This window comes from Orcinus orca, chromosome 3, assembly GCF_937001465.1.
Source record: "Orcinus orca chromosome 3, mOrcOrc1.1, whole genome shotgun sequence".
NCBI classification, from domain to species: domain Eukaryota; kingdom Metazoa; phylum Chordata; class Mammalia; order Artiodactyla; family Delphinidae; genus Orcinus; species Orcinus orca.
The window spans coordinates 78172059-78199822 of record NC_064561.1 but is presented as its reverse complement, the minus strand read 5'-3'; the positions used below and the strand labels follow the sequence as shown (position 1 = coordinate 78199822).

Genomic DNA, 27764 nt, shown 5'->3' with positions numbered 1-27764 from the left:
GGCTGCTGCAACCTTCACGCACTGTTCTACGTTCAGGTCCTGTGCCTCAAAAACTAAGAGTGCCTCCTCAAATAAAGAAAATCCCCTTGCCATTTCCTGCATCGTGAATCTCTTTGGTTCTTTAGTTACTTCTTCTTCCTCTTGTCTCTCTTTATCCTTTTTCTGGGCCTCCAATTCCACCAGGTCTTCTTTAGTAAGCTCCTCTTGTTGCACAGCAGGGAGTTCAATGAAGTCGTCCTCTTGCAGATCTAGCTCCATCTTCTCCCTGAGGGTCGCTAAGTTGCTGAAGACCTCTTTGGACTCCTCATCCACCTTCTCAAATCCACAAAAATCGTGAACAAACTTCAGGCAAAGGTTCTTCCAAACCCCATTCATGGTGATGGCTGTAACCTCACACCAAGCAAAGTCAATGTTTTTTATGGCCTTGTAGATGTTATGCAGTAGTCCTTCCAAAATTGTCGCAAGGTTGTTCCTGATTCGTCAGTCGTCTTTACTGCCTGATGAAAAGTGTGACATAAATAATATTTCTTGAAAGTTGCTATAACTCCCTGGTCCATAGGTTGGATAAGCGACATAGTATTCAGTGGCAGATGCACTACTTTGATGTTGGGATAAAAGTTATCCACGAATGGGTGGTGGCCTGGAGCATTGTTAAGCAGCAAGAGAATGTTGAACGGGACGTCCTTCTCCAAGCAGTATTTCTCTACCTCCGGAATAAAGTGGTGGAAAAACCAGTCCTGGAAAATGGCCTGTGTAACCCAGCTTTGGAGTTACTCTTCCACACAACAGGAAGAGAGCACTTGGTAATGTTTTTAAGGGCTCTTGGGTTCTCTGAATGATAAACTAAGAGAGACTTCAACTTCATATAGCCAGAAGCATTGCCACCAAACAACAGTTAGCCTATCCTTTGCTGCTTTATAGCCTGGCATCAACTTTTCCTCCTTACTGATGTAACTTTGGTCTGGCATCCTTTTCCAGTACAGTCCTGTCTCACCCACATTAAAAACCTGCTCAATTAAATATGTGTCTTCATCAATAATTTCTCAAAGCATTTCAGGAAATTCCTGAGTATCTGCACTTGCTGCCTCACCACTTACTTTTACGTTGTGAAGGTTGGCTCTAGCCTTGAACCAATGAAAACCAGCTGTGGCTGGCATTAAAAGATGCGCCCTCTGATTCTTCACCATGTTTCTTCTTCAAGTCTTCATAAAGCTTTTAGCTTTCTCTTGAATCAGCATTAAGCTGAGCGGGACTCCATGCTGATGCTGGTCCAGCCTCCACACACTGAGAAGTTTCTCCATCTCCTCCATCACTTTTCCACACTTCTTCGATATTATTGTTGACATCATCGGCCCAGCAGACTTCACATGTTCCATGATCTTGTCCTTGTTCTTTAGAATTGTGCCAGTGGTTGAATGATTCCTGTTATAAGAGTGAGCGAAGTCTACCATCTTTTTGCTTTGCTCCACTCTCTCAATTATTTTCACTTTTATTTCCATTGGTATCACTTGGTGCTTCTTAGTAGTACCAGCTACATCACCGCTGCTTTTATGCTTGCTTCTGGACATCGTGGGCTTGAAATAAAGATACTGTACTACTGTACTCTGTACAGTACTGTAAAGTATACAAAAGCACAGCCAGTTGTAGAGGATGCACGCACATGACAGCATATGCCAGACATGTGAAGTAAGTTATGTGATTGGACATGCGAACACACGTTCACATCTTTGAAAGTTCTCAATTAGAAGGTTTGTATGTAGGGGACTTATTGTGTTGTCAAGATGTCCATTTTCCCCAAATTGACTTATAGAGTCACTATAATCCCAATGAAAATCTCTGCAGGCTTTTTGTGTGTGTGTGTGTAGAAATTACAGTCTGATTCCAATATTTATTTGGGACAGGAAAGGACCTGGAAGAGTCAAAACAATTTTGTAAAAGAAGAACAAATTGGGTGGACTTACACTATCTGATTTCAAAACTTACTATAAAGATTTGGTAATCAAAACATGATGGCTTTGACAGAAAGTTAGCTATAGAAATCAGTAAAACAGAATAGAGTCTGTAAATATACTCACATATATATGGTCAGTTGACTTTCAGTAATACCACCAGCATAATTCAAGATGAAAAGATAGTCTATTCATCAAATAATTCTAGAACATCTGGATAACCATTTGAAAACAATGAATCTTGGGGAATTCCCTGGCAGTCCAGTGGTTACGACTGCACTTTCACTGCCATCCCTGTTCAAGGAACTAAGATCCCACAAGCCAAGGGTTGTGGCAAAAAACAAACAAACAAAAAAAACACCCAACCCTGCTTGAGTGATGTTAATTCATAATGGATCATAGAACGCTACAACTATAAAACTTTTATTAAAAACGAAATCTTCATGACTGTGGGAAGGGCAGTGATTTTTTAGATTGGATACAAAAAATCATTAAACAAAAATTATTAAAAATAATCGTTTGGGCTTCTTGAAAATTAAAACCACATGATGTCCAAAAACATTGTTATGTAAATGAAAAGACAAGCTCCAGAATTGGAAAAAATAGATGCAATACATATATCTATTGAAGAATTTGTATGTATATGCTTATTTACATATATATATACAATAGATGAATATTTAAAACTTTAACACTCAATAAGAAGGGTGATCAACTATATATGACCCATTTTTATCCAAACAGTAGCTGGTAATCTTGAGTTGACTATTTGACCTCTATGAGTCACATTATTATGAGGATACTAGTACAGAGTGAAGAATATAAGAACTTGTATAACATCTAACATATACTGAACATTCAATAATTTTTTCCAAACATAAATAATTGTATAAGATACTGTTCAAGCTTTTATTAATGTGGACAACATACTATCAAAAATATCTGTTGTTATATTATTATATAATAAATGTTTTTAATTGTTAGTTGGTCAGCCCATGGTTATTATTGCATTCCATATTATCTTAGACACGGTTAAGAATCATCTGCTGTGGCTGAAAGTATTTTCTAGTGATTGAGAACATTTGATGGGGTTAGTTTAATATATTAAATATTACTAGTATTAGTTTTATGAACAAATTAAGGTTTAAATTTAAATGAGAAAATAATATATAAAATTCCTGACATCTAGGAATTGTGAAACAAGTATGAGTTACTTTTTCTTCTTTTAGCTCTTTATATTCAGTGAAAATTTATTTTATAATTTACACTTTCCATTTCTGTAGAATGAGCCTGCCTTGCCTTGGGATTTTTACTGTAAGTTCACTGAAGAGTTCAATAAAATACTGACGCTTTCAATGTTTTATATATTTGAAAGAATGTAAGTCTACCTTGTATACCAACACTATTGGATTTTTACTAAATTATTTATTTTAAATTTAATTTTTATTTTATATTGGAGTATAGTTGATTTACAATGTTGTGTTAGTTTCAGGTGTACAGCAAAGTGATTCAGTTATACATAGACATATATCTATTCTTTTTCAGATTCTTTTCCCATATAGGTTATTACTAAGTAGAGTTCCCTGTGCTATACAGTAGGTCCTTGTTGATTATCAGTTTTATATATAGTAGTGTATATATGTTAATCCCAACCTCCTAATTTACCCCTACCCCACATTTCCTCTTTGGTAACCATAAGTTTGTTTTCTAAGTCTGTGAGTCTGTTTCTGTTTTGTAAATAAGTTCATTTGTATCATTTTTTTAGATTCCACATATAAGTGATATCATATGGTATTTGTCTTTCTCTGTCTAACTTACTTCACTTAGTATTATGATAATCTCTAGGTCCATCCATGTTGCTACAAATGACATTATTTCATTCCTTTTATGGCTGAGTAATATTCCATTGTATATATGCACCACTTCTTCTTTATCAATTCCTCTGTCAATGGATATTTAGGTTGCTTCCATGTCTTGGTTATTGTAAATAGTGCTGCTGTGAACAATGGGGTGCATGTATCTTTTCGAGTTACTGTTTTCTCCAGATATATGCCCAGGAGTGGGATTGCTGGATCATATGGTAGCTCTATTTTTGTTTTTTTAAGCAACCTCCATACTGTTTTCCATAGTGACTATACCAATTTACATTTCCACCAACAGCACAGGAGGATTCCCTTTCCTCCACACCCTCTTCAGCATTTATTGTTTGTAGACTTTTTTTTTTTTTTTTTGCGGTACACGGGCCTCTCACTGTTGTGACCTCTCCCGTTGCGGAGCACAGGCTCTGGACGTGCAGGCTCAGTGGCCATGGCTCACGGGCCTAGCCACTCCACGGCATGTGGGATCTTCCCAGACCGGGGCATGAACCCGTGTCCCCTGCATTGGCAGGTGGACTCTCAACCACTGCGCCACCAGGGAAGCCCCTGTTTGTAAACTTTTTGATGCTGGCCATTCCGACCACTGTGAGGTGATATCTCATTGTAGTTTTGATTTGTATTTCTCTAATAATTAGTGATGTTGAGCATCTTTTCATGTGCCTTTTGGCCATCTGTATATCTTCTTTTGAGAAATGGCTATTTAGGTCTTCTGCCCATTTATTGACTGGGTTTTTATTTTTTTGCTATTGAGCTGCATGAGCTGTTTGTATATTTTGGAGATTAATCCCTTGTTGGCCCATCATTTGCAAATATTTTCAATACTTTCTCCCACTCTGTGGGTTTTCTTTTCATTTTGTTGATGATTTCCTTTGCTGTGCAAAAGCTTTTAAGTTTAATTAGGTCCCATTTGTTTATTTTTTTTCATTACTCTAGTACGCAGATCCAAAAAGATATTGCTGTGATTTGTGTCAGAGTATTCTGCCTATGTTTTTTTCTACAACTTTTATAATATCCAGTCTTACATTTAGGACTTTCATCCATTTTGAGTTTATTTTTGTATGTAGCATTAGAGAGTGTTCTAATTTCATTCTTTTACATGTAGCTCTCCAGTTTTCCCAGCACCGCTTATTGAAGAGACTGTCTTTTCTCCATTGTATCAATATATTCTTCCCTCCATAGATTAATTGAACATAGGTGCATGAGATAATTTCTGGACTTTCTATCCTTTTCCACTGATCTATGTCTGTCTTTGTGCCAGTACCATACTGTTTTGATGACTGTAGCTTTGCAGTATAGCCTGAAGTCAGGGAGCCTGATTCCTCCAACTCCGGTAGTTTTTTTTCCTCAAGATTGCTTTAGCTATTTGGGGTCTTCTGTGTTTTCATAGAAATTTTAAGATTTTTTGTTCTAGATCTGCAAAAAATACCATTGGTTATTTGATAAGGGTTGCATTGAATCTGTAGATTGCCTTGGGTGGTATAGTCATTTTGACAATATTGATTCTTCCAATCCAAGAACATGGTATATCTTTCATTCTGTTTGTGTCATGTTCGATTTCTTTCATCAGTGTCATATAGTTTTCAGAGTACAGGCCTTTTGTCTCCTTGGGTAGGTTTATTCCTAGGTATTTTATTCTTTTTGATGTAATGGTAAATGGGATTTAAAAAAAATTCTCTTTCTGATATTTTGTTGTTAGTGTAAAGAAATGCAGCAGATTTCTGTGTATTAATTTTGTATCCTGCAACTTTACCAAATTCATTGATGAACTCTACTAGTTTTCTGGTAGCAGCTTTAGGACTTTCCATGTATAGTATCATGTCATCTACAGTGACAGTTTTACTTCTTTTCCAATTTGTATTCCTTTTATTTCTTTTTCTTCTCTGATTGCTGTGGCTAGGACTTCCAAAACTATGTTAAATAAAAGTGAAAAGACTGGACATCTTTGTCTTGTTCCTGATCTTAGAGGAAATGCTTTCAGCTTTTCACCATTGAGTATGATGTTAGCTGTGGGTTTATCATAGATGGGCTTTATTATGTTGAGGTGGGTTCCTTCTATGCCCACTTTCTGGAGAGTTTTTACCATAAATGGGTGTTGATTTTTGTCAGAAGCTTTTTCTGCATCTATAGAGATGATCATATGGTTTTTATTCTTCAATTTGTTAATGTGGTGTATCATACTGGCTGATTTGCAGAGATTGAAAAATCCTTGCATCCCTAGGGTAAATCCCATTTGATCTTGGTGTATGATCCTTTTTACGTATTGTTGGATTTGGTTTGCTAGTATTTTCTTGAGGATTTTTGCATCTGTGTTCATCAGTGGTATTGGTCTGTAATTTTCTTTTTTTGTGGTATCTTTGTCTGGTTTTGTTATCAGGGTGATGGTGACCTCATAGAATGAGTTTGGGAGTGTTTTCCTCTGCAATAGTTTGGAATAGTCTCAGAAGGATAGGTGTTAACTCTTCTCTAAATGTTTGACAGAATTCACATGTGAAGCCAGCAAAAGTCCTGGACTTTTGTTTGTTGTGAGTTTTTCATCACAGTTTCAATTTCATTACTTGTGGTTGGTATGTTCATATTTTCTGTTTCTTCCTGGTTCAGTCTTGGGAGATTGTACATTTCAAAGAATTTGTCCTTTTTTTCTAGGTTGTCCAGTTTATTGGCATATAGTTTCTTGTAGTAGTCTCTTATGATCCTTTGTATTTCTGTGGTGTCCATTGTAACTTCTCCTTTTTCATTTCTAATTTTATTGATTTGAACCCTTTTCCTTTTTATTTGATGAGTCTGACTGAAAGTTTATCAATTTTGTTTATCTTTTCAATGAGCCAGCTTTTAGTTTCATTGATCTTGTCTGTTGTTTTGTTCATCTCTATTTCATTTGTTTCTGTTCTGATCTTTATGATTTCTTTCCTTCTACTAACTTTGGGTTTATTTGTTCTTCTTGCTCTAGTTGCTTTATCTGTAAGTTTAGGCTGTTTGAGATTTTTCTTATTTCCTGAGGTAAGCTTGTATCACTATAAACTTCCCTCTTATAACTGCTTTTGCTGCATCCCATAGGTTTTGTTTCGTTGTGTTTTCTTTTTCATTTGTCTCTAGGTATTTTTTGATTTCCTCAGTGAGCCGTTGGTTGTTTAGTAACATATTGTTTAGCCTCCATGTGTTTGTGTTTTTTACAGTTTTTTTTTTCTTGTAGTTGATTTCCAATCTCATAGCATTGTGGTTGGAAAAGATGCTTGATGTGATTTTAATTTTCTTAAATTTATCAAGCTTGCTTTATGGCCCAGAGTGTGATCTATCCTGGAGAATGTTCCATGTGCACTTGAAAAGATTGTGTGTTCTGCTACTTTCAGATAGAATGCTCTATCAATATCAATCTAGTCCATCTGGTCTAATGTGTCATTAAAGGCCTGTGTTTCCTTGTTGATTTTCTGTCTGGATGATCTGCCCATTGATGAAAGTGGAGTATTAAAAGTCCCCCACTATTATTGTGTTACTATTGATTTCTCCTTTTATGGCTGTTAGCATTTGCCTTATATATTGAGGTGCTCCTATGTTGGGTGCGTATATATTTACAATTGTTATATCTTCTTGGATTGATCCCTTGATTATTATGTAGTGTCCTTCTTTGTCTCTTGTAATAGTCTTTATTTTAATGTCCCTTATGTCTGACATGAGTATTGCTACTCCAGCTTTGATTTCCATTTGCGTGGAATACCTTTTTCCATCTCCTCACTTTCAGTGTGTTTTTGTTACTATATTTGTAGTGGGTTTCTCATAGACAGCATGAATATGGGTCTTATTTTTGTATCCATTCAGCCAGTCTATGTCTTTTGGTTGGAGCACTTAATCTATTTACATTTAATGTAATTACCGATGTTTATGTTCTTATTGCCATTTTGTTAATTGTTTTGGATTTTTGTAGGTCTTTTTTCTTCCCTTCCTCTTTAGTTCTCATCTCTTGTGATTTGATGACTATCTTTAGTGTTGTGTTTGGATTCCTTTTTCTTTTTTTATGTGTATATCTATTGTAGAGTTTTGGTTTGTGGTTACCATGAGCTTTTGATATAGTAGACTATATATGTACAAGATTGTTTTATGTTGCTCATTTCTTAATTTCCAATGCATTTCCAATATTCTGCATTTATACTCTCCTCACTATTGCTGGTTTTGATATCATATTTGTGTGCAGATGGTTTCCTACCTTTACTGTATGTTTACCTTTACTGGTCAGCTTTCCCATTCATAATTTTCTTGTTCTAGTTGTGGCCTCTTGTTCTCTGCCTAGAGAAGTTCTTTTAGCTTTTGTTTGAAAGCTGGTTTGATGGTGCTGAATTCTCTTAGCTTTTGCTTCTCTGTAAAGCTTTTGATTTCTCTGTTGAATCTGAGGAAGAGCTTTGCTGGGTAGAGTATCTGTGGTTGTAGGTTTTACCTTTCCAGCACTTTCTGTTATTGTATGTTCTTTATATCTCTAGCTCTTCATTACACGTTTCTCATATCTTCTCAGTCTGTGTCTCCATTCTTTTCCCGAGATCTTGGGTCATCTTTACTATCATTACTCTGAATTCTTTTTTGGTTAGATTGCCTATCTTCACTTAACTTAGCTGTGCTTCTGGGGTTTTATCTTGTTCCTTCATGTGGAACATATTCCTCAGCCATCTCATTTTGTCTAACTTTCTGTGTTTGCAATTTCCATTCTGCAGGCTTCATAATTGTAGTTCCTCTTGCTTTTGGTGTCTGCCCCCTGGTGGGTGAGGCTGGTCTGAGAGGCTTGTGCAGGCTTCCTGGTGGGAGTGACTGGTGCCTTTGCACTGGTGGGTGGAGCTGGGTTTTGTCCCTCTGGTGGGTAGGGCCATGTTAAGGGATGTGTTTAGTGGCAGTGTGGGCTCAGGAAGACTTAAACAGCTTATCTACTGAGAGTGGGGCTGTGTTTCCACCCTGTTGGTTGTTTGGCCTGAGGTGTCTCAGCATTGGAGCCTACAGGTTGTTGTGTGGAGAGCCACGTCTTCGTGGCAAAATGGCAGCTTCCAGGAGACCTCATGCTAATAAGTACTCCCTGGTACCTCTGCCGCCAGTGTCTGTGTCCCCACAGTGAGCCACAGAACTCTCTGTTTCCCCAGGAGACCCTCCAAGACCAGCAGGTAGGTCTGACCCAGGCTTCTATGAAGTCTCTGCTTTTTCCCCTGAGTCCCAGTGTACACGAGACCTTGTGTATGCCCTCCAAAATGGAGTTTCTGTTTTTCCCAGTCCTGTGGAGTTCCTGTGTTCAAGCCCAGCTAGCCTTCGAAGCCAAATGCTCTGGGGGCTCCTCCCAATGCCAAACCCCCAGACTGGGGAGCTGGACGTGGGGCTAGGAACTCTCATTTGTGTGGGACAACCTCTGCTGTATAACTATTTTCCACTTTGTGGGTCACCCACCTGCAGGGTATGGGAATTGATTGTATCATGAAAGCACCCTTCCTACCATCTTGTTGTGGCTTCTTCTTTGTCTTTGAGTGTAGAATATCTCTTTTGCTAGGTTCCAGTCCTTTTGTCGATGGTTGTTTAGCAGTTAGTTGTGATTTTGGTTTTTTCATGAGAGGAGGTGAGTTCAAGGCCTTCTCCTCCACCATCTTATCTCTAACCCCACTCAAAACACTTTGCATTTGTTGTCAGGCCACTAGCATTCAGCTTTGGAGCCCACTCCTCGTCAATAGAAACTCTTTCTGGGCTTCTATTTCAACATGACAGTGGGACTCCAGAGGGCTTTGGTCACCTCTTCTGAAAGTTAGCCAAAGAGAAGCTTGAGGGTGCCTGGCATCTCCTGAAGATGCAAAACCAGTGTGGAGGCTGTTCCCTCCACTGGGACATACCCCAAGATGAGTGGGGTAAAGCTCTGGATGCTGTGGAAGTCATGGTGGCCCTGGAGAACAACCTGAACCAGGCCTTTTGGGGTCTCTAAATAATTTATATTGGACTAACTTGCATCCCAAACTCTGTTATTGTATAAGGTCTGATATTTGTTACATAATGAAAATGGAATGGTATTTAACTTTTTCAAATGGTCAAATATATGAATGTTTAAAAAAGAAATATAAGCCAGAAGATAATTACCTTTTATTTCAGGTTAATATAGATATCATCTCGTTTCATTTCCTCAGAGTTAAGCAGGTTGATGGGTAGAAAAATGGTGAGAAAATTAAGTGGGTCATAGTTATTAAGACCTAGAAAAAGGAACAGCAAAATTAAATGCAGAAAACTGTTATAAAGTATTTCAAATAAAGAGGAAGTTTGAAGCATGAATGGAAATTAGCAAAGCATGTAAGGATCAAACATTCTGATATAATAAAAAGTATGTTGGACAATGGGGACAAACATACATTTAATCCCAGCTAGCCTAGTTATGAACTGTGTGACTTAGCAAATTGTTTAGCTTCATTGATCATTAATTTTTCATCTGTAAAATGGGTATGATAATACCATTTCACAGGATATCTGATTCAATAGAGATGATATACCTAAATAACCTAATACAATGCCTGACCCATAGTAAATACTCAATTAAAATAGTTACTATTTTGCCACTTTTGATTCTAATATTAAAGAATAGGGAATGGGACGTACAAAGGAAGGAGGCATAAGCAAATATGTTTCTGTTCTTCTGAACTACACATGAAGACTTTCTGACTCTAGCTTGTATTTCTGCAAGTAATTTCTTTTAGTCTTATGCCCATTTATGGACTAAAGAACAACATTGAGAAATTATTGGACTCACTATTGGTGTTCACAGCCAATTCCAGTGAATGGTGACCCCCAAGAATTTTTTTAAGAATGTAATGATCTGATACTTTGATTAGTTGGAGGAATCCTCCATATTATCAGTTTCTCTACAGAGAGTTTATATATAGTATGTTTATGAGAAGAGAAAAGAGCCACAGGAAATAACTTTAAGTATAAAGAATAAGAGTGGCATTTGCTCCTGTATAGCTTTCAGCACATTTTCTGTACTGCATAACTGTCTTTTTTCCTGTGAATTTTTGAGCTTTCTTTATGTACAGAACACTAAAAATTGTTCAATGACTTAAACTATACCTAAGTTTAGACTGACAAAAATCTGGCACCATCATTTTCATGTCTAATTATGTATAAGATAATCCTTGACTAAATAATTTTAGAAGGAAAAAACAAATTAATAGCACTTAAATATATATAAAGATGTTAGTCTTTTCTAAAGGATTATAAGCAAAATACAGGTCTAAATCTATTTAAAGTTATTTAACAAATAATTAAAATTTAATCCTTTTAGTGCATTTTTTTCAGCTCTCTGCTAAATTATATTGTTAAAATTGTTACAATATATTTTAAAAACATGCATCTTTTTTATGGTAGAGTTTCTCTTAAAGGCATTTCAGAATGACAAGGTAGCTTTGGAAAGAGACTATTTAAAATCATTTTATTGTGGGGGGGTCCTCTAAGAAATCAGCTTATACTAAATTTTATCTTGTTTATGGCTTTAAGTGTGTTTTATTTGAATAAGTTTAACAAATATTAAAGTTTACTTAACTCTACCAAAAAATTTTTTATGAATTGCTTTTGAAAAAATAATAGAGCAGCAAATAATGTTGTTAATGAGTGATTAGGATTTTCAGTGAACATGTAGACCTCATTTTTAATTTTTAACCTGAATGTCATGTCATATTTTATAATAATTTTATATGACAGTCTTCTTAAATATACTTTATTTTATTATAGTACTAAATATTTCTGAAAAAAGAATTTTTAGTGCTGTATACAATCTCTAGTATTATTTGTGCTCACATAAGCTATTGTATAGGCTTATTTCAAACTTCTAACTTGTATTGCCCACCACTCCAATATAGAGAAGTTAGATTCTCAGAATGCATTAACCACAAAGGGTTTTTATATATTTCTCAGCTGATAAAATCTTCCTTCCTTATCCTCACGGTAGTTGCTTTTAGAAATACTGCTTATGAGACTAAAGTGGATGATAATCATAATTTGATTACTGATTCATATTTTTCTCTTCTTATTAAAAATGCAACACATTATAGAAATTTTAGAAGTCCAAGAATAAAGATAAAACATGAGCCTATAATCCCACTACGTAGGAATAATTATAGCTAACACGTTTAAGTATATTTCTCCAGTTTTATTTCTCCATATTTCTTTAGCCAAAAACATATATTTATAATATTTGGAGCATATTCTACATGCAAGTTTTGTCTCGCCCTACCAATACCATGACATTAATTTCATTCCTTACTTCCAATGCCACTTTTTCTCTTCAGAACTCTGAAAATAAAGAATCCCCTGCATCCATTATATATTTTTTTATGTTTCAAAGCTTTAAAAGCCTAACTCCTCTTCATCATTACCTTCCTTGTTGCTAGCCTGCCCTAGCAGTGTAACACAAGTATTTTCTTTTTAAAACAACGTTGTATGATGTATTTCATATATTAAAAAAATAATAATAATACAATTAACACCTGCATGTTCACCCCTCCATGTACAGAGCAGAACACTAACATGGAGTTGAAGTCCTCATTTTATATACTATTTTATAATACATATTTTCCCTTAAAATTCTATTCCAAACATTCCCTTGTCCTTAAGTACTTCTTTAGGAAATATTGTAGAATAATTCTCTCCCCCACCACCAAAATAATGCATGAACATCTGTGGTAGAAATTGTCTAAAGGTAACCAATGTTTAGTTGGTGTGTGTATAGCATGAACTTTGTTTCATGCTATACACAGTTTTCTCTATATTTTTAAAATTAATTATTTATTTTTGCCTGCGTTGGGTCTTTGTTGCTACACGTGCACTTTCCCTGGTTGCAGTGAGTGGTGGCTACTCTTTGTTTTGGTGCACGGGCTTCTCATTGCGGTGGCTTCTCTTGTTGCAGAGCACGGGCTCTAGGCACGCGGGCTTCAGTAGTTGTGGCACGTGAGCTCAGTAGTTGTGGTGCATGGGCTTAGTTCCTCCGTGGCATGTGGGATCTTCCTGGACCAGTGCTCGAACCCTTGTCCCCTGCATTGTCAGGCAGATTCTTAACCACTGCGCCACCAGGGAAGTCCCAGTTTTCTCTCTTTGGCTGTTTGTTTGTTTTCTTTAACTTTACATTATGTCTTGCAAATCTTCATGTCATTTGTTGTGGAAGGGAGACTAATATACCCCAAAGAGGTCCTCTCTTAATGACCAGAACCTGTGAGTATGTTCTCTTACATGGTAAAAGGGGCTTTGCAGATGTGATAAAAGGATGTTGAGATGAGAGTATCCTGAATCATCTGCATGGGCCCATGTAATCACAAGAAAATGCAAGCAAACAGATTTTACCTTAGAGCCTCTAGAAGGAATGCAGCCTTGATGACACCTTGATTTTAGCCCAGTAAGACCTATATGTGGCTTCAGACCTCTAGAACTATAAGATAATACATGTCTGTTGTTTTTTTTTTTTGCGGTATGCAGGCCTCTCACTGCTGTGGCCTCTCCCGCTGCGGAGCACAGGCTCCGGACGCGCAGGCTCAGCGGCCATGGCCCACGGGCCCAGCCGCTCTGCGGCATGTGGGATCTTCCCGGACCGGGGTACAAACCCGTGTCCCTGCATCGGCAGGCGGACTCTCAACCACTGCGCCACCAGGGAAGCCCATGTCTGTTGTTTTAAGCCACTAAATTTGACGTAATTTGTTACAGCAGCAATAGAAAGCCAACAAGCTCATATTTGGTCTATATCATTTGGAGGGAGGAACAGACATACTGTTTTACTGCATAGAAGTATCCTAATTTATGTGACTACTATGTATTTATGTAAGTTTCTGAATTTTCACGTTTAGAGAAAAATGTATAAACATCTTTATCTGTATATGGTTGTAAACAGGTACTAGTATTTATTTAGGATAATTACAGGGTACTTGATCTTGTGTTTAGAAAGATAATCTTCTTCATTATTGTCAAATACTCATAAAATGCAGTTGAACTGCATGTTTGCCCATAGGCTAGGGTAGCATATTAAAAGAATGAACTGAAGGTAGTCATACCTAGGATTTGTGAGAATATTCTAGATAATATTCTCCAGCAAAACACATAATAACCTGTGTCTTGTAATTTCAGTTTGCTGGATCAAGTCAGTTTATAAAATAATTATTCGTCCTCAGATTTTCAAAACTTGAACTACTCCCGAAGGACTAAATATGTCCTTTGTATGCGTAAATATGTACTCTGTATGATTTTCAAAGATAAGACAAATTAAAGCATTGTTATTTCTAATGTATCACTTATTTATGGATAGAAAACTAAAGCTTCACTGTCTAGAAAGGATTTCTGCTCAAAACCTAATGAAAAAACCTTTTGGGAGGCAAAATTTGCTATAGTTTTGCTAAACCACTTCATGTTTCATGGAAAAAAAGATTTTTGTACACTTCCTAAACCCTTTAGCCCAAATGTTAACTTCAGTTTTTTGCCCCCTGATAAATAGGACTTAAAATAGGGCTTAATAGCTTGCTTCTGGTTTTTGTTTTTTGTTTTTTGGAAAGCAGTAGGAATAAAATCTGTGGTTGAAAATAGACAAAAAAAAAAAAACAACCTGTCAAAGGAGTTACACATATATAACATATTGATAGATACTGACATAAATCTATCTTTACTCACCTGTGGGGCTAAGGTTTATGTGGAGGATCACTTTTCTCCATATCACTGCTTCCAGTGCTCTAATAGTGAAAATTAGCCCAAAAAAGGGAACGTTTTATCTCTAAGTGACCTACCACCATTGATCAGGAAAGTCTAAATGAACGGTTTGAGTAGTTGAGGAAAAATTCCTTTTAGTTAGTGTAGACATAGATTATCAGATCTTTAGCTTTGCAAGAAAGTTATCAAAAATAAGATAAAAATTTTAATCTCCATGGATTCTATGGTCTTATCCATATTTGACAAACTGAACTCATAAACAGCCTAGTTTCTAGTGAATGCTCATCTTAGGTCCTTATTAAATGTTGTATGTTACGTGAGCACATCAGTAGGAAAAGATTTTCGCTCAGCCATTAATTTTGATTTCAACTAAAATGAATAATGTTCGTATAAATCCAAACCTATCTGCAGTAATATATTTGTTAAATTGTTCTGTGTGATGCAATGAAGTAAATAGTTTAAAGCTGACCTAGTGCTGTGGGCTAATAGTAACAAAAACACAAAACACGTTATCCCAACAGTCAATTCCATGATTTCTTAGTGTAATTTTCACATTTCTATGTGAAGTTATAGAGAAAGTACGAGTCTGTGTCATGTAAATACTCTTTAATTTAGAATTTAATTTTATTAATGATAGTTTTGCCTTTCAGTATGTACTGAAATGCTTTCAGTACAATACTTCTGAAAGTTAGTTTCAAAATAATGCCATTGGCAAGTAAGATAGAAAATTTAATAAAATATAGACATGGCAGAAATACATTAATTTAATACAAATAATAGAATAATTGTTGAATGAATCATTTATAGGTATATCCCAAGGCACTATAAAGTTCTATAATGAGACTTATTCTCAGATGCATCTTCATTCTTGGAAATTAAAGGCTACATTTCATTTTTTTCAGTATAAATCAGAAGTTAAGCAGAATTTATTGGCCTTCCCAGTTGCCAAAGTCTAACAGTATCATTTCCATAAACTCACATAATGAAACTCTGTGATGCAGACTTCAGGCACACTGAGCCAAAAATGAGCCAAAAATGAGAGAATTTGAATCAACATGATCACAGGTCTAGGCAGCAAGCAAATCTCTATCACCCTTACCCCTCAAAATCTTTGAATGTATGAATTTAAGATTACATTATTTTGGTCCTCTGTAAACAAGTATACAGTTGAAGAACTGAAGATTAAGAATTACAGTCTGATCTGCAGTTTTTAAATGCTGGTGACAGTTTGTTCTACAGTTGTACTGAAAGGTATTTCCAATGCTTTTGGGTAAAAGACCTTGAATTTTTGAAAAAATGTGCTTTATTCATTTGTTTGCTAAGTGAACAGAAATTGGCTGTGTGATGGACTCTAAGTGCCCTTGACAATAAGCAGTGCATTTCTCATAGTTTTATCATGTTGTTTAGTTACAGATGAAGTCCCTTGTTTCACATTACGTAAATCAAAGTCATCTTGCAGCCTCATGCATTGATATGATGTATCGTACATTTATAAAAAGAACAAAAAATCCCTTTCCCTCTACATCTGAATATACTTTACACTAAGTGATTCTTGGCCCTAAGGTGAAGATTTGATTTTATGTGGTTCTTTAATTTTCTGCATTACCATATTATTCAGTACCATCTGTTTTGGGTGTTTCTCTCTCCATTTGTTTGCTGGCAAAGGCAATTGCAAAATAGAACTATCCATTATTTAATACAATTCCCCAGGCTTCTTCCTCACTGATCCTGGGCCCCTTACATATTACAGAGGTGATTGTGTGTCATTCTCTTCTTTGCCTTCAGAGTAGAAGCCTTTTTTATTTTTCTTTATATTCCTCTTATCCAGTGCTTGGCATGCAAGAAGCCCATAATGAATCCTATCGTATAGTTTGCGCACTACACAACAGCAGAGGGAGCCATTTACGTTGTTGTGTATGTAAATGTACCATTAGAATTAAGCAGTGTACAACCTATACAACTAGGCTTGGTGTCCTTGTAACAAATTTGATTTCTAGATCATCTGATGCAGAGAAAGACTAAATATAGCTGGTCTTTTACTTGTTTCAAAAATGTCAGCAGACCTTTTCCATTCCTCTTCATCTGTAATTATATTCAGATTCTGAATATGTTGCACGACCAGGAGGTATATTTTCCATTATCATTTGGTATTGGTTTTGAGCCACAGAGACCAACACTGAGCACAAGAAGAGGTTCTTTCTGGATTTTTTTGATAAGTGGAGAAGATTCTGTGTAGTACTCAGAATCAAGGAAGAACTAAAGAACCAAGCATCAAGAAAAACAGTGAAGAAGAAAACAATAGAAATCTCTACCCCTGCGTTTGTATCATCCAGGGCCATTCACATTTTCTTACTATACTGTCTACTTTAGATCCTCTGAAAATGTGTGTTTGCATTGAAGGGGGTGTTATATGTGTCATTTCTGTGATTAGAAGTCAGTGACCAGAAAATATGACATATTTGAAGGAGGTTTTCCCAGTGGAATGATGCTGGGGGTTGGCAATAGTTAGGGTAATCTACTGCAGTGGCTGTCAAAGAATCACTCAGCTTTTTTAAAAAAACCTTTGATTATAATCCTGGGAACAAGATTAATTAAGAGCAGTCTATTTTACCCAGATTCTTAAGGTTTTCAGTTTTGTATCTTAAATATTGAAGGCAGTGCCATCCACTAGTTTCACTTGGAAGTTTAGGATAGGGTAGCTTGAGTGGTTACATTTATGGGATAAAATTTGAGTGCATCTTCCCTCATTTTTCTTGAGATGTTCTTCTAATTTTTGTATGTATTTTCAGAAAAATACTTTTTACCAAAAAGGCATAAATTTTAAGACCCTTCAGTGCTGATGGGCAATCTGATTATTTGTTTCTATTAAACTTTTTTTCTTTGCTATTTCCTTTCATTCATTTGGGACAGTAGATTTTTTAAGGCATATGCAAGTGACGTTGATAGGATTATATACCTTCTGTATATAAAAGATTTTGTATAGAGTGAAGATTAATGTATCAGGTGATAATAGCCCCAATTTTCAATTATCCAAGATGGATTAACTAGTTTATAGATTTACCAGAATAAAAAATAACAGCATATTTGAGAAAAACATTAAAATTTTTACAAATTACTGGAAACATGTACTGTTTATCTTGTTTACAAATACACAGTAACCTGTAGACAGCAGAATGTAACACTACATTGTATACATTGCATTTTGGGTGATGACTCTCTTCCTTGCAGTCAGATGAGAGGTCTCTGCAGTAGGCTTTCTCTAAAACAAAGATATTTCTGACATGTATTATAAAAGGAGAGGCAGGAGAAAACATGGCCACTACAACAAACCAAATCCAAATATTTACAGGTGGAGTTAAATGAGGAAAGGAGGGGAGAAGGGATAATGTACAAAGGAGCCTGAGTCTCTGTCTTTCTTGAGTCCTAGTGAAATACTGGAGAAGCGTTCTTAGCTAAGAGAATTAAAGGAATAATAAATCTTCAAGTAATTATTTATAAGCAATTCATGTGATAAACTCTCATACTTGTATTGTTTTGTTATTTTTAACTGCAGAATGGTAAATGCATTCCTAACTGTTGGTGTGATTTAAATGAATTAAGTTTATCATAAATCCATTTCGTCCCTTATGTTAAAAACATATTATTTAAGGTTATTTTTATCGTCTTTATCTGGACTTTACCATTCTTCCCTTTACTCTAGTAATCAAGAGTTGATTTCTATATCCGTTTCATAGAAATCATCTTTGTCAGAAATTTGCCTGAAGAAATAGTAAAAAATTATAGTAATTAATTTTTGATGTTAAATTACTTCACTCCATAGTTAATTCATACCCTTGGCTAACCACACATTTTTTTCCATTTCCAACCTTATGGAAGAAAGATGACAATATTGTACCAATCACTAATTTTTACAATAATTTATAACTAATGTAATCCCTATTTGTAGAAAGATATCTTTTTTTTTTTTTTTTTTTTTTTTTTTTTTGCGGTACGCGGGCCTCTCACTGTTGTGGCCTCTCCCATTGCGGAGCACAGGCTCCGGACGCGCAGGCTCAGCAGCCACGACTCACGAGCCTAGCCACTCTGCGGCATGTGGGATCTTCCCGGACCGGGGCACGAACCCGTGTCCCCTGCATCGGCAGGCAGACTGTCAACCACTGCACCACCAGGGCAGCCCTGTGGAAAGATATCTTTGAAAAAGTACTTTATCAGTTGAGGTCAATGTGAACATCTTACTGAGGGAGTTCAGTCTTTTAAAGAGTTTGGTAAAAGTAGCTGCATCATATAAAATGTAAGAACAGAATAAGGCCTATGTATATTAAGATCTCATATTAACAATAAATATGTTTCAGTATGCTTAATTACTACATGGTAGGTCACAGATTGTGTTCTCTTCTTTTAATTAAGTGATAATCTAGCTGACTAGATAATCAGAAGATGTTCCCATCATTGACATCTAGGAATTGTAGAAAAAATATAATAAAAGTCCTTTTACATGCATAGATGAGCCAAAAACAAGAGGGCTCTGGCCAAAAAAAAAAATGCAGTAAGCTTCTGAAGTAATGTGATAGTTGTCCTGGTAGGAGTTTGTTGGACTTAAAAATCTGGGTTCTTGGGTTTATCTCCCACATAAAGAAAAAACATTGTGGCTTTGCAAAGTGGGAACTGAAATGATTGTATACAGCCAGAACCCTTGGGTACCTACACCCTTAATAAAAGTTGGATCTGGTATAAAAGCTTTGCAAACAAGCACAGGTTGTCAACAGGAAGCTTTCTTTCTATCTCATCCATGAACCCATGTTAGGAGAAAATGGCTCTTTCGGTATTCATTACCATGAATATGATCCAACATTGAAGCACTTAGTGAAAGCATATGCAAAACTGCTGTGAAAGGGCCCTCTTTCAACTTTGACCTCACAAGGCAACCACAAATAAAGTACAACTAAATGAGTTCACAATAGGATTCCAAAACACAAAGTGACAACATATCCCACTGTAAGAACCAAGAAGCATGAAAAAGAATATTTTAAAAGACTGACAGAGATGATTAAAAAAACATGTTCACATGATTAAAAACACACAAATTTAAAAATGTGAGAGAAAGGTGTTTTGGAAAAAAGAGATGATTTGAAAATTGAGGAAAATAAAACATATAAAAAATGTACTTAAATATCTCAATTTCAGAGTTGAAGAGCAGAGTAGATGCAGCTGAAGAGAGCACTAATGGATTGGATGATAGAGCTGAAGGATTTTCCCAGAAGGCTGCCTAAAGTGGTTAAGAGATGGAAATACAAAAGAGTGCTTGAGAGTTATTGACATCAGAATGAGAAGAGCAAACATGTACCTAAAGGAGTTCTAGGAGAAGAGAGTAGAGAGAATGTGAGAGGAATTAGATAAATAGATAATGGTTAGAATGTTTGTATGTTTGTGGATCTTCAAATTGAAAGGCATACCAAGTACCAAAGAAGATAAATAAAAAACTCAGGACCTAGACACATCTTAGTGGGACTGCAGAACTACAAAGACAAAAAGAAATCTTAACATTAATCAGAAACAATGTTACATGTCAATTATATCCAATAAAAAATTAATTAGAAACCAAATCAATGAAAGAAGAGCAAGGTGATTGCAGACTTCTATTTTTATAAATACTAGAATAAAATGAAATAGTATCTTCAATGTGCTGAGGGCTGATAAAATCAACCTACAATTCTACAGTCAGCTACTGTTCCATTATGAATGAATGCAAACTAATGAGAATTAAGGAAACAGTATCTGGGCCAGTTTAGTATTCATAGGTCCTCACTGAAGGAGATACTGAAGGATGTACTTAAAGAATAACAGACTCTCTAGAAAGTAATGATACAGAGATTACTGAGAAAAGAAATTGCCAAATATATAGGCAAATCTAAATGAGCACTAATGGTTTAGAAAAAACTGTCTAACTTGAGATTTTAAAAACTGAGATGGAATTACAGGAATGCCTTGGAGATATTGTAGGTTTGGTTCCAGACCACTGCAATAAAGCGAGTCACATGAATTTTTTGGCTTCCCAGTGCACATAAAAGTTATGTTTACAATATACTATAGTCTATTAAATGTGCAAGAGCATTATGTCTAAAAAATTTTACATACCTTAATTTAAAAATACTTTATTGCTAAAAATGCTAACCATCCTCTGGGCCTTCACTGAGTCATAGTAGTAACATCAAAGATCATTTATCACAGATGACCATAACAAATATAATGATAATAAAAAAGCTTGAAGTATTGTGAGAATTACTAGAATGTGACACAGAGACATGAACTGAGTAAATGCTGTTGGAAGAAATGGTGCCAACAGACTTGCACAATGCAGAGTTGCCACAAACCTTCAATTTGCAAAAAATGCAGTATCTGCTAAGCACAGTAATACAAAGCACAGTAAAATGAGGTATGCCTCTATAGTGTCAGATAAAAATAACATGAAAGATTGAAGGAAGAGATTGGATTAAAAGTGTTTGATATCCTTACCTTTTTCAAGAAGAGACCAGAGATACTTTTTAACTTGAAGCGTCTCAAGTGAATATGGTACACAGAATAATGTCCATGTTCTAATCTACAAAACCTGTGACTGTTATACAGCAAAAGGGACCTTGCAGGTGTGATTTTGTTAAGGATTATTGATATTGGGAGATTATCTGGAATTATCTAGGGGATCCTAATGTAATCACAGGGTGTGGGGAAAGAAGGAGGCAAGAGAGTGGGAGAAAGAGATGTGGTGATGAAAGTAAAGGTCAAAGTGATGCAGTTGTCAGCTTTGAAGATGGAAGGGGACTATGAGTCAAGAAATCCAGGTAGCCTCTAGAAGCTGGAAAAGGCAAGGAAACAGATTCTGACCTAGAACTTCCAGAAGGAACAGAATCATGCTTACACCTTGGTTTTAGCCCAGCAAGTTCCATTTCAGACTTCTGATTTGGAGACTGTAAGATGCGTTAAACTGCTAAATTTGTCGAAGTTGTTAAAACAGCAATAGAAAACTAGTACAGTGTACTTTAAAATGTAGAAGTAACTGTAGATCAAACACAATCTAATGTTATTTTTCGAAACAGTAGCAGAAAATGTGGAAAATAAAACTGCATATGAACAAAGACAAAAACAGAAGAAAAGGACAAAGGTATAACTTGGTAAATAGCAATCACAAAAAATAGAGAAATCCAAATATGTTAATTAGAAATATTAAATTCACTTATATAGTATATAATGAGGTTTTACAATTTTAGTCATGTGCTATTTATAAGAGAATTAGAGGAAATGAAGGTGAAAGTAAAACAAAGGAAAATATATGGCAAGCAAATATTAATGTTTTACTAATATATTAATATTTGTTAATGTCAGATACAATAGACTTTAACACAGAAAACATTAAAAGGGATGAGTAGGGTTTTACACAGTAATAAAAACAATAATTCAAAATAAATAATAAAAATTTAGAGAGAGCTTCGACATAAACAGCACAAATTAGTAGAATCACAGGGAAACATCATCAAATTTATAACATGGAATTTTAAGAGCTCTTCCTTAGTAGCAGATGCAAAAATACATTCAAAATTTCTCATTCTGTTGAGCAACTGTGTATCCGAGCTTGTTATAGCTAGATCTAATGAACATGTATAGCTTTGCTCCAAACTATTAGAGAGTATACATTTTAAACATGCACAGAATATTTATAAAACTATGCACAGAGTTGTGGATTCTGCTGGATGAGCCAAACAAGATATGAATTGAAAACTAACCATTGTAATTACCAATGTAGATGTCACTGGGGACATTGAAAGGAGTGTTACACTTAATTTTTAAAGTTTTTTTGGGGACTTCCCTGGTGGCACAGTGGTTAAGAATCCGCCTGCCAATGCAGGGGACACGGGTTCGAGCCCTTATCCGGGAAGATTCCACATGCCGCGGAGCAACTAAGCCCGTGTGCCACAATTACTGAGCCTGCGCTCTAGAGCCCACGAGCCACAACTACTGAGCCTGAGAGCCACAACTACTAAAGCCCGCGTGCCTAGAGCCCGTGCTCCACAACAAGAGAAGCCACTGCAATGAGAAGACCACACGCCGCAACTAGAGAAAGTCCGTGCGCAGCAACGAAGACCCAATGTAGCCATAAATAAATAAAATAAAATTTAAAAAATTAAAGTTATTTTTCATTTTGGAATGGCATTCAGATGGCTATAATAGAGGAATAAAAATAGTGTTTTCCTTTCTCCTTAACACACAAATTGTCGTATTGTTTGTAATAGTAAAAATTCTATAGAACCTAAATGCTCATTACTAGGAAATTGCTTAAATTATGGCACAGGAATAGAAGCAACAGCAACAAAAAACAGCAAAAACATCAACAACTGACTTGAGAGCTTTCTATGTGCCTGGCATTGTTTTAAATGCCTTGTATGTGTTAACTCATTCAAACCACACAGAAAACCTATGTTTTCAGTGTTTTATACATGTTAAATCATCTAAGCTGTACAATAAATCTATGTGGTAAATAGATATCATTATTACCTCTATTTTTCAGGTGAAGTGACTGAGACACAAGAAGGTTAAGTAAATTCCCTAAGGTCACAAAGCTAGTAAAAGGTAGATAAAAAGTTCTGCTTTCATATAGTTTCCCTTTAAAGCTCATAACTAGTTAGGGAATGCTCTCCAAGATATGGTAGTTAAATAAAGAGAAAAGTACAGAATTTTATTCACGGTGATATCCAACCTATGTAAAAATACTAAATTCCTCATGCCTCTATTAAAATTATCAGTCTGTTGCCAATCTTAAGATATAAAATGTTATGTTGTTTTAAATTGTATTTCTTACATTTAAATCTTCAATTTGGAAATTATTTTTATGTCATGTGAAGTAGGGATCTTAACAATATTTTTCAAACAGAAAACCATGTCCCTACACCAGATATTTTTCTTGTAATAAAACAATGAAATACTATAAAATTCAAAACAAGATATAATTTTTACCTGATACAATCCTAAAACATTATGTCCTATTTCCTATACAATATTTCATAAAAATTCCAACAATTTAATTCTCACATTTTCTTAGAGTTAAAAATTAGTTAATCTTATTTTCAGTTTTATTAAATTCTTAGAGATAAAGAGTATGGTTCAGGGCTTCCCTGGTGGCGCAGTGGTTGAGAGTCCGCCTGCCGATGCAGGGGATACGGTTTTGTGCCCTGGTCCAGGAAGATCCCACATGCCGCGGAGCAGTTAGGCCCGTGAGCCATGGCCGCTGAGCCTGCGTGTCCGGAGCCTGTGCTCTGCAACGGGAGAGGCCACAACAGTGAGAGGCCCGCGTACTGCGAAAAAAAAAAAAAGAATATGGTTCAATTATTCATTATAACTATTAAAAATGAGTCAGTCACATACTCTGTGGAAGAAACAATATTTTCTATTTTTCTTTCTAGGAAAGATTTCTGTGTACACAAAGATGAACCATGTGATACTGTTGGTAAGTGTACATAAAAATTTTTACAGTTTGGAGGAGACCTGGGGAACTTGAACACATCATTTGTTTAAATATTGAATGAAACACTTTTAGAATGTCAGTGATATATATTTCAACCTATATGTTTGTCACCACTTCAGTTATTAATGAAACAACCTGAGGACATGTATGTACTATATATTGGAGAAAAGTTTAAACGATGCTTTAAGAATATCACGAGGTCTTTTTTGTGTTTTTTCCCCCAGAAATATACCCATGGTTTCAATAAAATTACATTATTATTCATAAACTGAGGCACAATATGTTAACGTCAGTAGGATTGACCTTTTTCAGCCTAATGGATTTGTTTTTGAGTTATACGTTTGAAGTTCTTTGCAGACTATGAAAGAAAGTCCATCTAATTTGCCCAACAAAGAGGATTTTCTGAACATAAAGTAGCAAATTTTCTATATTTTGTCCTGGATATCTAAAATCCCTAAAATGTAACCATATAGCCAGTAGGATCCATAAACCACAGTTCTTAATTTTCAGAAAATGCCACATTAATGCTAATATAAATGCATGTATGTAAATTTACCTATCTAAACAGATAGATAGATAGCTAAAACTGTAGATAAATAAAATTATATAACTATTTATATATATGTTTAGTCTTAAGACACTATATATATGTATAGTGTCTTTTGGTTTTTTATTTTTGGGCCACGCTGCGCGGCATGTGGGATCTTAGTTTCCCGACCAGGGATCGAACCCGCGCCCCCTCCATTGGAAGCGTGGAGTCTTAACCACTGGACCACCAGGGAAGTCCTTGTATGGTTTTAATAAGGTATTAGTACTGGGTTATTGGTAAGGTACATTTAAGAGTCATGATCTGGTTTTGATGTGTCATGTGGGGTTCGTTACTATAGTGTAGTGTGTATTTTAACTTAACCATTGTTGAGGTGTCATTTATTCCTTGAGAGGCGAACAATAAAAAAGTGGCAAAAACAGAATAAATTAAGTACCACTGGTGCTTAAAAAAGTAATTCTAACTAGTTCTGTTAACTTAAGTTCTCACCAGCCTCCTCAGGTGATTAAATCTGAGATAATAAGTGGAAAATAGTTATAATAGTATGAAGCAGATGATGATGGAATCAAAGGAATGTTTGATTTAGAAGGGACTGTAAAAATAAAATGATCTGGACACCTAAGGAAAAGCTGAATTGATTTAGGGATGATCTTCCTAATGTTAACTAACTTGCTTCCTGCAGTTTTGTTGTCTTCTTGCCTGAATCCTCAGAAATTAAATCTTGATATATAGCTTTAATCAACCTAACCATGGAAGCATTTGATTGCCAATAATGCTTGTCTCAAAATAATTACCTTTCCTCTACTTAAACAACTATGTTGCCCCTAAAGCCTTCTCTTAATATAGACAGATCAACTTCTTGCCTTAGTAGAGCATCTGAGAGAAATCAGCAACTCGGGCAGTATCTTCCATAATTATGGACTCTCACCACCTCTTTACAGCATGGACGCCTGGACTAAGAAAGCAGTTACTAATGTGAGGCGAACCAATTTCTTTTTGACTATGACTATGTTTTATATCTTGCTAAATCTTCTAATTGAAAATAGCATGCATATTCATGCTGTGAAACATTTTCTGGGTTGAAGCCCATTTGAATAATGAGGTAGCTTGGTATATTTGGAATTATTAGTATAATTAGAATATATATGGTTCGGTAGCACAATGGTGTAATCAGTCCCCAGCTCTGTTCATCTTGTCCGTTAAGAGCTTGATAAAAACTAGCTTTAAATATTATAGCATAGGATGTGGAAAGTCAGATGCCCTTTCTGAGATCTCTCTGTGTTTCTGAGTGCTTAGATTCTCAAGGTCTTCTCTGGCATCACTAAATCCTAGTTTTCCCCTCTGTATCTTGTGGCATTTCTTTTTCTCATCCCAAATATGAGACAAGCGTCTTTTTTCATATTTAGTCTTGAGCAGAGTAAAAATCTCAGATATTTCTTTAGGGGACATTAAATGAAAACCTCTAACAACCAAATCAGAAGAGTAGTCTCTTTATCCCAATCCCTGTCCCCACACAAAAAATCTTTTCACACGAACCATGCTTATGCCTAGAGACATAATACATTGGTAAGATTTATAAAGACATTTGTGTGAAGTAGACATGGCGGTTGCCACCCTATCACTCGTGCATCCACCACTGTGCAGCCGTGATGCCAGGTAGAAAAGGATACTCCTCTACAGTTGGGTCATGATTCATCTATCAAAGGGATCGTTTCAGGACCTCAGGCCTAAACCAGTCAGCATATGGCATTGCTCTGGTTGGGACATGCGACCTGTAACCTATGTCTGCTTCATGAAGCTGAAGAAAGAAACATTTTTTATGGTTGAGGCTTGGTCATGTCTGTCCCCACTGCGTGTAAACAAGGAAGGATGCAACCATGATTACTATAATAACAAAGGAAACTAGCCTTCAGATGAATCTGAATTCATACACTGCAGAATGGAGTGATGCAGGGTGCCTTTATCCTCAATGACATTGTTGAATTATGGCATCCTCCACACCTTGGACCCAGTCTAACCTTTAGGCTTCTGAATGTGTAAGCCAATAAATATCCTTATTATTTAAGCCAATTTAAAGTTTTCATTTCTGTAGCTTGCAGCCTAAGGCATAGATCTTCCCTGATACTCATATACTCTTTTATAAGAGAAGAAGAATATGGGGCAATATTAATAATATCCACTCTTATTAAGAGAGTGCTGATAAACTGCTCTGTGATTTGTCCCCCAAATTAAATAAGCATGTGTAGCCTACTGGTCATCTTAACAGCTCTCAATCTCTAGCATAACAAAACAGAAGAGATTTAGAGCTTAAATTAATTGAATATCTATTGACACACATTTTAAAATCTCCTCATGTAATATTATGGGTTTTTTTGTCAGATGCTTAAGTTCATATATCCCTTCTTTCTTCTTTTATCTATTTCTGATGTGAAGTCAGTCCATTTCACGTTGGATACTATAGTGAAAATACTGAAATAGAGGAAGGAGAAAGGAAAGAAGTGGATTTAGTATTTATTAGTTTGGATAATATGGGCCTGAATGGTTACTTTACCATGAAAATTTCCCCTACTCTCCTACGTGTAGTGAGATGGGAAGGACAGCAGTTAAAAGCTTTGAATTCTGGTTGTTAATTTGAATTGTAAATGGAGAGAAATCCCTATATTATAAAAGCAATGTAATACTTATACTGTGCATTGTAACTTGAGCAACACTTTCATGGACATTTTCTCACTTATTTTCTGAAACGCTCTAGTTTTGTTATCATTACTGCTTTACAGATAAAGGAAACTCTGAAACAGAACAGAGCATCAATTTTGAAGTCAGACATCTAGATTTAAATCAGTGCTCTGCTATTTATTACCTACATGAATGTGGGCACATTATTTAACACGTTGAAAGTTTGAATTGCTCACCTTTAAAATAGAGCCTATGTTATTGACCTCACAAAGGCAGAGAGTTTTTAATTGGCACTCAGTAGGCACTAGTTTCTATCACATCCTTTTACTCCCTGCAGAGAAGTTGCACATTTGTCCAGCATCACTGTTAGTAAATGCCACATGGTACTAACCTCTGTCTCACATCTTACTATAATGAGAGGCAGCTTTCCTTTATAACATGATGCGTTTGTTAATCGAGGACAATACAACTAGAAATCTGAAGGTGAGAAAAATATCTTTGAATGAAGTTTTAGAATAAAATTGTGT

The 27764-nt window shown here is 35.7% G+C and overlaps 1 protein-coding gene across 1 annotated transcript in view; it reads left to right on the top strand.

Moving 5' to 3' along the window:
- The window catches only part of ADAMTS19 (ADAM metallopeptidase with thrombospondin type 1 motif 19), a 269389-nt gene that overhangs the window by 72489 nt on the left and 169136 nt on the right, over positions 1–27764 (top strand). The window contains exon 7 of the mRNA XM_004279870.3: positions 23953–23996. Coding sequence (XP_004279918.2) covers positions 23953–23996 — 44 coding nt within the window. The remainder of the gene's footprint in view (positions 1–23952; positions 23997–27764) is intronic.